This window comes from Varroa jacobsoni, unplaced genomic scaffold (genome assembly GCF_002532875.2).
Source record: "Varroa jacobsoni isolate VJ856 unplaced genomic scaffold, vjacob_1.0 scaffold_69, whole genome shotgun sequence".
NCBI classification, from domain to species: Eukaryota; Metazoa; Arthropoda; class Arachnida; order Mesostigmata; family Varroidae; genus Varroa; species Varroa jacobsoni.
In genome coordinates this window covers 140,111-151,981 of record NW_019212971.1, presented here as the reverse complement: position 1 = coordinate 151,981, position 11,871 = coordinate 140,111, and the positions used below count along the sequence as shown (strand labels likewise).

Here is an 11,871-nt window from a genome sequence, read left to right as displayed (position 1 = left end):
CAGAGAACGGATGTTTGTTTTTGTTGCAGTTTAAATATTGTCGAAACTCGGAAAATGTCCTTAGTCTGGCTGGTTAGAATTAAACCTATAAGTCGCAGAGGATAGAATCGATTATGCCGTCCTTGTGGTCTAACTACTGAACCTTACGTCAATAGTAAGATTGCTTGACTAGATCTTATACTATTGTAATAATGCAAGATCAACTAGACGAAAGAAAACAGTTTGGGCCTGGACTGCTAATTATAGGCGTGTCCGACAAGAATAGAATTCTGTAGAGTTATTTTAAAAAAATATAACATTTTCAAACCTAGAACTAAACTGCAGTCATATGCAGGCATAACAAGTGTAAAAGCAGCCAACGCCTAAGTTTGTAATTGGTATCAATGCTTGTGCCTACGAAACATGCTTGCTTACCCAATCAAGCGACACTCTATTCGATTTTCCTTGCTGCATATGGCCTACTTTGACGACAAACTCTGCCCACTGCATGCAGCCGCGTCACTCTATCATATCGCTGCTATTCTAATAAATTATTTTACCCTGTTGGTTCATGTATCGTCATAGTATCATTTCTATCACAAATGTTGAGCACCGCTTGATTGGCATAATACCAAAACTATTTCACCTACTTCACGAACGCGTGTAAACCGAGTTGGCTGTGCCTATTGCTATAATAGTATGTTGAATTCCCTACACTTGTAGCCACTGGAACATGAATATCATTATGCACCGAACTCTTAAAGATTTTGTTGCGTACGAACAAACAAGTTGTTATTACTATTATCATCTAGAGCTGCTTTCATCTAAAATCTACAAACTTCACTGGTATAACCCATAAAGTATTTTGATTAAAAACTGCTTTAAACGACCTGTATCATTTGTCTATTTCACAACAAAGGCCTGCGGACGTTAACTAAGCATTTCAAGACAACAGTGACCTTCAGTGACTCTTCACTTCAACTCTCTATGCATTAAGATACATAAATGATAATGACAAAATTGTTCGTAAGAACGCTACTGCTTCTAAAATACAACAATCAAAGACCTATTTACTCGAGAAATTTATTAAGGTTACTCGGATGTTAACAAATGCTGTGAATACAATGGCTATGGCATTAGATCATGCTGAAAACACAATAAATTCTCTTATTATCAACAGCCTAGCAGCCCTCTAGCCCGATGGCTACACAGATCTATATATATATATATATATATATATACATCTATATATATACATATATATGTAGATAGAGTGAGAGAAAATGTATTACTATATCTATTATCCTTTCTAAGCTAGCCCATATCGAATTTAAACCCATTGCTTGTACTACTATAAAACGCATATAGTTTTTATAATGAAACAAATAAAAACAAACAAAGTCTTTGGTCATTTAACAGCTTTCGCATGCGCTTCGTTTTATTGGTTACAACCATAAACATCGCAGGTAACCTTCAGCGACTTCAATAACTTAGTGTTGCCTTACCGACATAATAATAATAGTAATTCTTACTGTGTTTACACACGCCGCGCCTCCAGCATGGGGACAATGCTTGTGTTTCATTTCTTGTTATTTAAATAGAACCAATAATACGTTTCCTATCAGATTTTTAACCCAGAAAAGGCTAAATCGTGCGTAAGCGTGCTCTGAATATTTTGACTAAATAAAGCATTGAAAGTTGAATTGGAAGTTGCGTAATGACACCAGAAATCAATCATTTTAAAGCACAACTTAACTAATTCGTTTCATTAAAAAAGATTATTAAGCTTAATCTGACTAAGCAACGCAACCTAATTTCGGAGTTACCACTACATCGCATCTTGTTTTGATTTCAAGATTGGATAAATTCACATAACGGAACCGCACTTTAGTTCGATTTCGTCCAGTGAAACAGCATTGCGGAGTCGAAAAGTAAAGCAAAAGCTCAATCGTTCCACTATTACCATCGCCATGATAAACATCGTCATTGAACGCAAAAATAAAACGAGCATTTCCCTGTACTGAGAAAACGCGCCAAATTTGAAAATTATTTTCTAAATTGATTTGAGATGCTGAAACTGGAGGGTGGCCAATGAGCTTTCGTCGGGCAGACCAGTTACGATTCTTTATCTTTAAATGATTACAATAATGTTGTGATGTTTTATATTGTCACTGCATATTGTCATTCCATATTGTCACTTCTGTTCACATACCTGCTCCGCTTCTGACAGCATGAGAAATCTCCTTGTTTTCTTTCTCCCTACCATTATTTCTCGCTATTATATTGTTTTTCCATTCTGTCATCGCTTCCACTGAAATCTACGTCAGCTTCACCAGTCCCCTATTGATGGCCACCCAACCAAGCTAATTTGCGCCTTCGCGTACTCCATTTCTGCGAAACAGATTGATGCCAGCAGATGACGCCGTCTCAATCCACCCTCTCCCTTTCCTGGTTTCTAAAGTTTACTACTCTTCGCCGTCATGATCATCATCATTATAGGCATCATTCATTTCGTTTTCGATGATTTTTCGCATTCATCGGCAAGCAATTCCGCTCCTATCGAACACCAGACACTCCATTACTGCCTGAGTTTTCATTGCTGTCCCTTTCACTAGACGTTTCTGGCCGAGTTGCGCATACTCCACTCCACGACTGCACGTTTTCCGACCTACATCACCCACAACACACACGAATTCACTAGCGCTTATCAATCTCTTCCACTTAACTTCACTCGGAGTCGAATAGTGGTTCAGGATATAGAGCATACTACTGCCTGTGTACTTAACTCATTTGTCTACAGTTTGCGTCTTTTCACTGCATTCATTATTATCGTAATGATTATTAGATTTATCACACTGTCATCTCTCAATATCATCACCCGTTGCGCATACCTTCTTACTAATAATGCTCTGCTGAATAGTGTTTCAATGTCCTCGTTAGCAATTTAAGAAATGGCCTAAGATGTCCATGTCCATTTACTTGAGTGCGTGTGAATGTGACTGGATCTGGTATGTGTATGCGTGTGCGCACGTGTTTTTTGTTTTTATGATTAATGTTTTTCTGGCTCCGACCTAGTGATCATAGTGACGCTGACAAATGTTTATGAGATAATTTCATTTTCCGCTTGTTACCCATTTATTAGATTTTATCTAATTTTTTTTCCTATATTCCTTCATCTACCGCTAAACGGCACGATGAGATGTTTATCGATAGAATTAGAACTGTTTGGCTGTATGTGTTCTCTCTTTCTCATTTATTGTTTCATTAATGTATATTATCTATTGGCTGGTTAGCTTTACAATATAAGTTTTCATGGGAGTTGTCCGAGACAGCTTCGGGTATTCAACTAAAAATTGCGACAATACTTGTACACGTCTTCCTTGCCTACGTACACATAATTTTTGTCCGTTTTCTACCCTTGTTGAGTTGCATCTCTTTCATTGCCTTTAACATTTACTCGTTCCTGAATTCAAACGGAATTGTTTGTTGCTAATTTTTTCTTGCCTGTTATTTTGTTTTTTTTTCAATACTCTCAATATAAATTCGTTGTTGTTGTTGTTGTTGTTGTCATATTCCCACATGATTTGATTTCGTAGTCGCTTTCTACTTTTCATTTATCCTTCTTTCGCTCTTCCTTGCACCCTTCTTCTCCTCTCCCTTTATTTCTAAATTGCTTAATTACTTAGTTTTTCGTAATAGTAATAATGGAACTAATAATAAAATTGATTGACAATTTGTTTTTTTCTTATCTCATATGTACACAATGAATGAATTGGTAAACATTTTTTATATTGGTTCCTAAATGTGTGTTCGTTAGCCCACTAAGTGGCGGCACATGCGGCTGCCGTCGTTAAGAAGCTCGCGGGTCCTGATGATGTTGGAGGGTTCGAATCACAGCTGGCACAACTCTCAACGGATGAGGGGGTTCGCGCGAGAACAGCGGCTTTGTTGCCCGCCTTTGTCTGGGGTTCACGCAACCGTCTAACCGCTTCTTGAATCAAAGTGCCTCGCCGTAGTAGAGCCTGAAGCAGCTCGTATGGATCCTCCTGACCAGCGGATCGACCTGGTCTAGCGCCTCCACCGCCACGCGATGAATGCCCGGATCCGCGAATGGTTCCGCTAGCTGTTGTTGATGCGCCGCACGCACAGCCAAAACGAATTGTATCGGGTCGACGATTCTCGCGGGACGGTACGCTGTACGGCGACACTCGACGGGACGCGCGTCCGCCATTAGTGAACGTTGCTCCCGACCCACAGGTGCAGCCCGTGCCGCCAGTCCGACTTGTCAATTGTACAGAGACGATTGGTGATTTGGCCGCCTTAAGCTTGAGGTTTTCACGAATTGCGCAAACCAGCTCATCCATAACCAACGGCGAACTGTGGCCGGCCGAGCCCAAAGTCTGCAAAGGCAACGGACTTTGAGTATGGTTGTGGCTAACGGCCTGCATCGAGAGCGGATTGTGGCCGTTTAGGTCACTAATATCTTTGAGCTTCATATCGACCACCATTCGTGAACTGCAAAATTTGAACATGTCCAAACAGGACTGACACCCGAGAACAAACCGTTCCGATTCTCTATCGATGATAACAGTACGCACCCTATATCACACGAGCGATTCTCCACAGCGCAAAAGTACGACCAGTTGTTACGCTCACAAAAGCTTTTACACGCTCACAGCAAAATATCTACATGGAAAAGTTGTGTTTTTTTCCATAAATCCAAACGATACTGGCGCCAGCTGTTGTCAATTCCACCGCCGTTGCTCAAGTAGCTGCCAACGAAAGAAAATTGACGACAACAACAACAACAACTGTTGTTCCGTTACAGTGTGTAACCTGTATTCGTCGATGCGTTCAAGTCGATTCTGCCCGGGTTTGCCAATCAAACACAGATGATTACGCTGTGGATAGTAAGAGGGGAACCGCTCGAATTGTTTTGCGTTGATATTGAGTTTTGGCTGTGTACCAAGCAGAACAGATGCTGTGCTAGGCGAAACAGATACTCTGGTACTCCACCTCCAGTGGAAATCATTCGAATGCTATTGACTAAGCCTTAGGAATATCAATACAATTCAGTTACACATAGTCACAGGGAGGTTGACGATCGCACAGTTCGGTCTTTCTCACACAGACATCTCTATTGAAGATCAGATACGACGACCAATATAAGAACAATACTGAGAATATCCTAACGAAAAGATAACGGCCCTTCAGTGCCGCCACAGATGTCCTGGCTAGGCTGGTTCTATTGGTTTTGTCGCTATTTCAGATGTATATTCTGTCCGTAAAGGACACCGATGTGGACGGCAGGCTTATTTACGTGTTGGTTTTAGACAGTGCTGTTGACGGGGTTAAACTGTCGTACTAGCATCAATAGTCAACCATTAAGTAATCACCAACCTCACGATACGTTCAGCAACAGCTAGTAGGAATCCAGATTGCGTGTAGTTAGATAATAGTGGACGATATCTTTGTACACACCATCATCAGCGCACACATCAACGCGTACGCTCAAATATCTACGTAACGTCGTATTATCCAATTAGTTATCCTTTCGTTAGATGTCGATAATGCGTTGAAATATCCGTAAGTGGTTCACTCAATCATACACAAGCACAAATACTACAAAGTAAAGCATTAAATGGTTAAATCCACGGTTAGATGGCAGAACGCTGCAGCTAAATAGTTCGAAGTAAAGGACTGCCCTTCAATTCTCACTTGTATTGCGTTCCGCTGACCGATTGTGTTCGTCCTGTGTTAAAGTAAACACTTGGCCTGATTGTTCTTGGCCAGATTAAAGTCAACTGACATAATGTGTCGTATGTAGGTCTCAGCTATGTAACTATTAACAACGGCTGTCCACTGCTGGCTGGCTTGCTTACGATCACCTCCCGTCGTTGTTGTACCCACAGGCGACGCGATCTCCCGTTCGCCAGGCTTCACAGTTTGTAAATATCAGCCTAGCCGCCCCGGCGCAACGATACACCGATGGTCATAGCGGCCGCGCTACAGCAATAGTTCGTCATCGTATACTATGTGCGCTCTTCACTCTACTTGGCCAGACAACACAGTCATCCGCGCTACCGCCATTGGCCGCAGCAGCGAATGCGCCAGTGACGGCGGTAACAACATCACCAGCTACTGTTAACTGCAATAAAAATGTTGCCGGCGCCACAGAGCGGACGTCGTCGAATCCCCTTGCTCTTTCTTGATCGCCAGAGTAAAACAGTATTTGTGCTGTGAAAGCGACTCACTGCTGCTGGCGGTGTTTGGCGCTTGGCGCCTCTCCATCTCCACGCGTGCCTTCTCCTTCAGTTCGTTTCCCGCTCGCGCCGCATGTTGCGCATGTGCGGTTAGTGCGCGTGATGAACTAGATCCCTATAGAATTGAGATTATCTGCGTCAGAGATGCGGGCTGTGGTGGAAAGGTTGCTGGGTCTCGAAACGTGTTGTCGTCCGCGATTTGCTGGTGGTCGCGTCATGTTGAATAGCGCGGAACGCACCTTTCAAAACAATAACAACAACATCCGCAGAATCGGCCTGACCGGGTCGAGACATCAAGCGGCTCGGCTTCTACCAATAGCGGATGGCAACAGCCAGCTGGAGCCGCATTTCTCTGCCGACGTTTCTATGTTGTATGAGTGTCCCTGTGAGTGTGCATGTGTATGTGTGTCTGTCTGGTAAGTGTGGCTGGGCATGCGTGTGTGATGTCTGTGTCTTCGCGGGCGCACGTGTGTGTGTCTCTGAGAGGGTCTTTGGGTCGCGTGTGTTAGCAGTTTAACTGTCCATGCGCCTCTATGAATGTGTAGGGCCAGCCGTAGCAGCAGCGGTACAACAACGACAAGAGGCAAATGCCCGCGATTCGCGGAGCAGATGACGTCACGGAGGCCAACACGATGAGCAATTGGCGATTGGCTCGTGTAGTGAACAGTGAATTGCAGCGCGAAAAAGGAAAACAATGACGGCGCTCACTTGTAGAACAACAACTGAGCTACGATGAAGTCTACAGAAAGTCACCGCGGCACTACTGACGGCCGCCGTGTTGTTGTTCAAGGGGGACCAGTTGCTGGTCAACCGCCACACTATACTGAATAGACAAGAGAAGGACATCGCGCATAAATGCTGCTATTTCGCTTTGCAATAACTAACTGTTTTTTATGCGGCGCCAAAAAGTAGGTTTTTACACTTCTCGCGGTGGAGTTGTTTTGACTGGAGACTCTTGTCAGTGGGTTTGGCGCTGGCGCCCGATTAGCGGCGGCACAGACATTGACAGAGTAATTGGCTTCTGGTGCTGCCGCAACTCGGCACGCCAATTACCCAAAAATAAATAACATGACCATTTGCAGTGTGATAAGAATTGCATTCCGCAACAAAGAAATGAACTCTGCAGTAATAAAAGGAAAGCGCTTTCAATGCGCTCATTACTGATACAAACAAAGTTGCAAAAGCTGAACAGTGTTTTAAATCCTTTTACGTCCAGTATCGCCGTCAGGCATACTTTTATCAGGCAAATGTGGCGGCCTTAGCCAGTAGGCGCAAACCCACAATAGCGGATAAAACAGCGACATAGATAGCAAATGGTCTTGTGTACTACTAGTTAGATACGAGCCTGTGTGCCTGAGGGTAAGTATGGTGAGTAATCTCCTAGATATGGGTGTATGAGGTTGGGACAGAAGCAAAACGACAAATTATTGGGGCGAATAAGCTTGTCAGAGGAAAGTTCTATTTTGTATACATATGTGCAGTATAATTTCCTGAATGTAAACCTGACAGAGCAAAGTTCGTTACTAGCAATGTTAAGTGAGACAATACTTTCAGAAAGGCACTCGAGCTTTCTAGGTTGCCAAAGCGAAACTTATTGAGATTAACATTTGTCGAAAATTTATTGTAAAGAACCGCTTGAAATCAGTACAGTGTCACAGAATACGCTTCCATCGTTAATGGTAAATACTTATGTGGTAATATCATCCATCTTCCTGTAGTGTAATAAATGCATTTTTTTATTCACTTAAATTGTAAGGTGTGCGACTAAATTGACCTATTTTGAAGTAGCACATGACAAACAACCTCAAGACGACCAAACCATTGATGATGGATATAAGAAAAATCAGAGATTGAGATTTTTAATTTGTTGTAATTAATTGTTCTTTCTATAGCAAAATTCAGACGGCTGTGTCATTAAATGCTTTGTTTTTAGGAGGTTAAAAACCTTTAAAATGCCTAACGTCAACCAGACTTTACTGCCAAGGTGTTCCTTTGTTTTTGTGAAGCATCAGCTGGTAAACCTTCGTATCCTTGGGCCTTGGTTCGGTAGTGATTCTACAATCATTTCACGTTCGAGCGTACACGTTCGCACAACCTGTCTTGGAAAATAAAAAAAAAAAACAAGATGCTAAATCAGATAACTCCACACGGAGAATAGTTTCACAGTGAGAGTTGAGTGCTTTGTAATTATCTTATTGTATATACTGCAATTAACGGTGAGAGAGCCAACTTATGACAAACTAATTTTACTGAATTTGGGTAAGTCGGGTCTGTTGTCGCCCTTTCGCTGCCGTTGATCTTGCCAATAACGTTCTGAAGTGTCTCGCCTCGTTGGCTGGCCAATCTGCTCTGCTGATTAACAGGAAAAATTCTTCTAAATACGGCTTTATTAGCACGCTGCAAGGCAAATTAGCATGCAATAGCACGCAGTTCTTCCGATGAAGTTAGTAAATACTCAAATAATATTAATAATAGAATATTTAACGGTTAATGGCCGCTGCGTCTCACATCTACCATGATCTTGATAAAAAGACGACCTGCGCATTAATGTGCACCTAAACAGACCTACTGAATTTCGTGTCGACGCAGTGATTCTTTCTCGAGAAGCCAAAATTGCCCGCCAGGTTCATAAGCGTCCACTAGTGGCCCGAATTCACTTGCTTCTATACCAGTCATTATTAGCATATTACGTCGTTGCTGACGGCCGCCTATAAGTGGTAGCTCTAGTGCAGTCGTGTCATTGCTATATCAATAGGAGTCTGGCTGTGGTAGCACTGATAGCATCAGTAGTAGAATATGAAATCCGAGCGTAGAAGTAGATAGTGTCCATCGGGATACGCGGCGTTAACAGTCAGTGGCCCGAGACCTGCTGATGGTGGTATTGCTGCTACAGCCGGAACGTCGCGGCCGCTGCTGATGAATCGGCGCTTTTGCGGAGTTACGAGATCGAATCCCACTTGACTGTCCGCTAACATTACGAGGAATGGGCTCACAAACAGGCCGGGCGCAGCGAGCTATCATGGCAAGGTCGAGGCTGCTGCTACTGCTGTCAACAAAGTAATGTCTATTTTGCAACGAAGCACCCATCCGTAAGCAACAGTCTCTGACGGCCGGTTTGTGGTCTGTGGTCTCTGCCGTCTGCAACTGCAAACAACGGCCAATGAACAGAATAATGAGAGGGATTATGGAGCAATAGATCTCCGACCGTTCTGTTGTACTAGCTGCAGCAGGTTTAGATAAGCACTATAGACGACTCCAGCGGGCTGCCGGCGTCCATGGCGGCGATTTGTACTGGAAAACTACGTTGATAGAGATGGCTTGTGGCAGAATTGTTGCGTCAACACTGGGCTAGTTCTACCAGCTGCCTCTTTATGTGGCGAAAATTGTTTTTACTGGTAAAGATGAGGCAATACGCGGTCAGTAACAACAACTCTGTTGTTGTAAAACGATGGCGTCAGACAGCCAGTTATGAATGAATGAAAATCTATTTGTAACAGAAGTAACGGCGTTCACCAGACCACGTGGTGCTTATTCGTAGTGCGGTGAACTTCAGACGGCTACCTTCTTCAAGCGTGAGACTCTAACTGAATTGTCTTTACCAGATTCGAACCCAGACTACCACAAGTTCCTAAACTCATGAGGCAAACACGTCTCTCACTGCTCTGTCACGGGCACACAGTGGCGCTCAACCGGCGCTCGCTATCTCGAGAGCGACTGCCAACGAAATCGGAAAAAATTTGTCGTTGTTTTTTTGCTGTTTGTCCAACGCCGTTGCTGTTTACTATCGAGCAAATGAATTCGATTCACCACCTCATTATCGCGTCCAAGACTCGGGCAGATGATTAGTACCGGCAATGGACTTGGAGTTTGTTCAGATAACTTCTTTGATTGACAGAAACGTTCGTCTCGGGCGTACCTCGATATTTTAAAATTAAGAATAATCGCCTTTTGGCTTTTACGAATTTTTTGAAAGTAAGATATTTCTAGAACGTGTTCTTATTTTACGGTCATTGCGTAATATATTTTGAGTATTTTTTTCTGAATTGTCGATAGTGTCGATCGTTAACAGGAGCACAATACCGTTTTTATGAATAAAGAAGTAATCTGCGATTAATATTGATACTTGATATCATTAAATACTACCGCTAGACATTACGACCCAACAAGGCCAAAAGTTCGTAAGAGCTGAATAAGTTGAATAATTCGGTCCAAAGCAGAATCTTCCGAGTTCAAAACCAACTATTATTCGACTCTAATCATGGAAAATACGACTTTAAATTAAAACGCACGGGTTTTTGGGCGGTGTTTTATCGATAGTTAGTAGTAGTTACAAATGATTTCAGTAGTACCTTTTTTAACAGTCAATTCAGTCACATTTCTCTTAGCCAAATGATCTCTAGAGAACAAAAAAAAACGAATTTATGTGTAACGGTTTCATTCACTGATCGTTTTCTCACAGAGGCCATGCTATACGTGCCATTTTAATCATTAGGGATCGCTATCCAAAAGGATTGAAAATCTCGACATGTGTCAGCTTTCCGGACTTTTTTTTCAGCAATACGAACATTGGAAAAGCAAAGCGTACTAAGTGCTTCCGTCACAGTCAACAATAAAGAGAATTTCTGCAAATACATCAGTCGAACACGTGGTAGTCCCGGTTCGAATCCGGGCATCGACAGCCTTCGTTTCGTGCCAGCGAGAGCCGCTCATCTACTTGGCGTAATCATACCCCATATACATTTTTGCCTCTGTTCAGATCTGAGGTTGCAGATAAGACATACTTAAACTCACGGCCACAGCTAAGTACCCCCTCGCAACAGCTCTATGGCTCGCCGAGCGTTTTCGTTTGAATGTTATTCTAGGTTGTTTAGAAGCGAGTAACAGTAAAACACATTCGTAACGTCGACTCAAGTGAATCGTTGCTAGCCGTTCGTAAACAAACTTATACGCGAAGCACCGACACCTTATCATTGCATTGCATGTATACAACTACGATTTGTGTCCTAACGCACTAAAAGTTCTAGATCTTCGACTTTATTAAACAATGCCATCGCCGCGTAGTCCGCGGCAGAGCTTCAAGACAATATTTACAAAAAGTTCGCCTCTGCTGCCTATCGACATAGTTAATCAGATCAGTCATAACATTATTTTATCGATACCATTGGCCAGGTAATAAACATCTTTTTCAATGAAACATATGTTTCATCACTGCGCAGATAAAACAGATGGCCTTTTTTGTAGCTGCCGCACCGATTGCGTCATTAAACGCTTTGTTCTCGAATGTTATTGCAACCGATTGGAGAGAGAATCTACGTAGCAGGTCGCGGCGGTTGGCTTTTACCTGCATACGAAGGGAAAGGGCAACGCAAAGAGCCCATCGTTCGACTAAAACAGCTTCGAAGTCATTCGAGATTGTACCACACAATGTTGTTTCCAGTGGATGCGTGGCGTACAGCTGCGTCGCCTGTCAGATGATCTGAACTGTAACGAAACCGCACGAACGCCCTGTAATCCGGGGTATGCTGAAATGGCAAGAAAAATATTGTGCAGTTTGAAAAGGGTTACCCTCGCTCGAACTGCGCCGAACCAATAATCTCGTGCTCAGCCTAGACTTTCGTTCTGAGTTACG

General features: G+C 42.9%; 2 protein-coding genes across 11 annotated transcripts in view; both read right to left on the bottom strand.

The window, feature by feature from the left end:
• Positions 1-1,380: 1,380 nt before the first annotated feature.
• On the bottom strand, positions 1,381-5,373 carry LOC111262338 (uncharacterized). Its single transcript, XM_022836528.2, has one exon. It carries the CDS (start codon positions 4,509-4,511, stop codon positions 3,801-3,803), a length of 711 nt encoding a protein of 236 aa, XP_022692263.1. The 5' UTR covers positions 4,512-5,373; the 3' UTR covers positions 1,381-3,800.
• Positions 1,381-11,871, bottom strand: part of LOC111262322 (beta-TrCP) — a 37,000-nt gene continuing 26,509 nt past the window's right edge. For 7 of the 10 annotated variants that reach the window (XM_022836493.2, XM_086969137.1, XM_022836485.2 and 4 more), the window contains 3 exons: positions 11,584-11,764; positions 5,698-8,337; positions 1,381-2,647 (listed from right to left, as the gene is read on the bottom strand). The gene's annotated coding sequence lies outside the window, so the exon portion shown is untranslated. Of the gene's footprint in view, positions 2,648-5,697; positions 8,342-11,583; positions 11,765-11,871 lie in introns of all 10 variants that reach the window. The other 3 variants (XM_086969125.1, XM_086969133.1, XM_086969130.1) reach the window with 3 other exon arrangements.

Excerpts from the sequence above, each read along its gene's own strand:
- LOC111262338 (XM_022836528.2), bottom strand. The coding sequence starts at position 4,511 with ATGTTCAAATTTTGCAGTTCACGAATGGTGGTCGATATGAAGCTCAAA.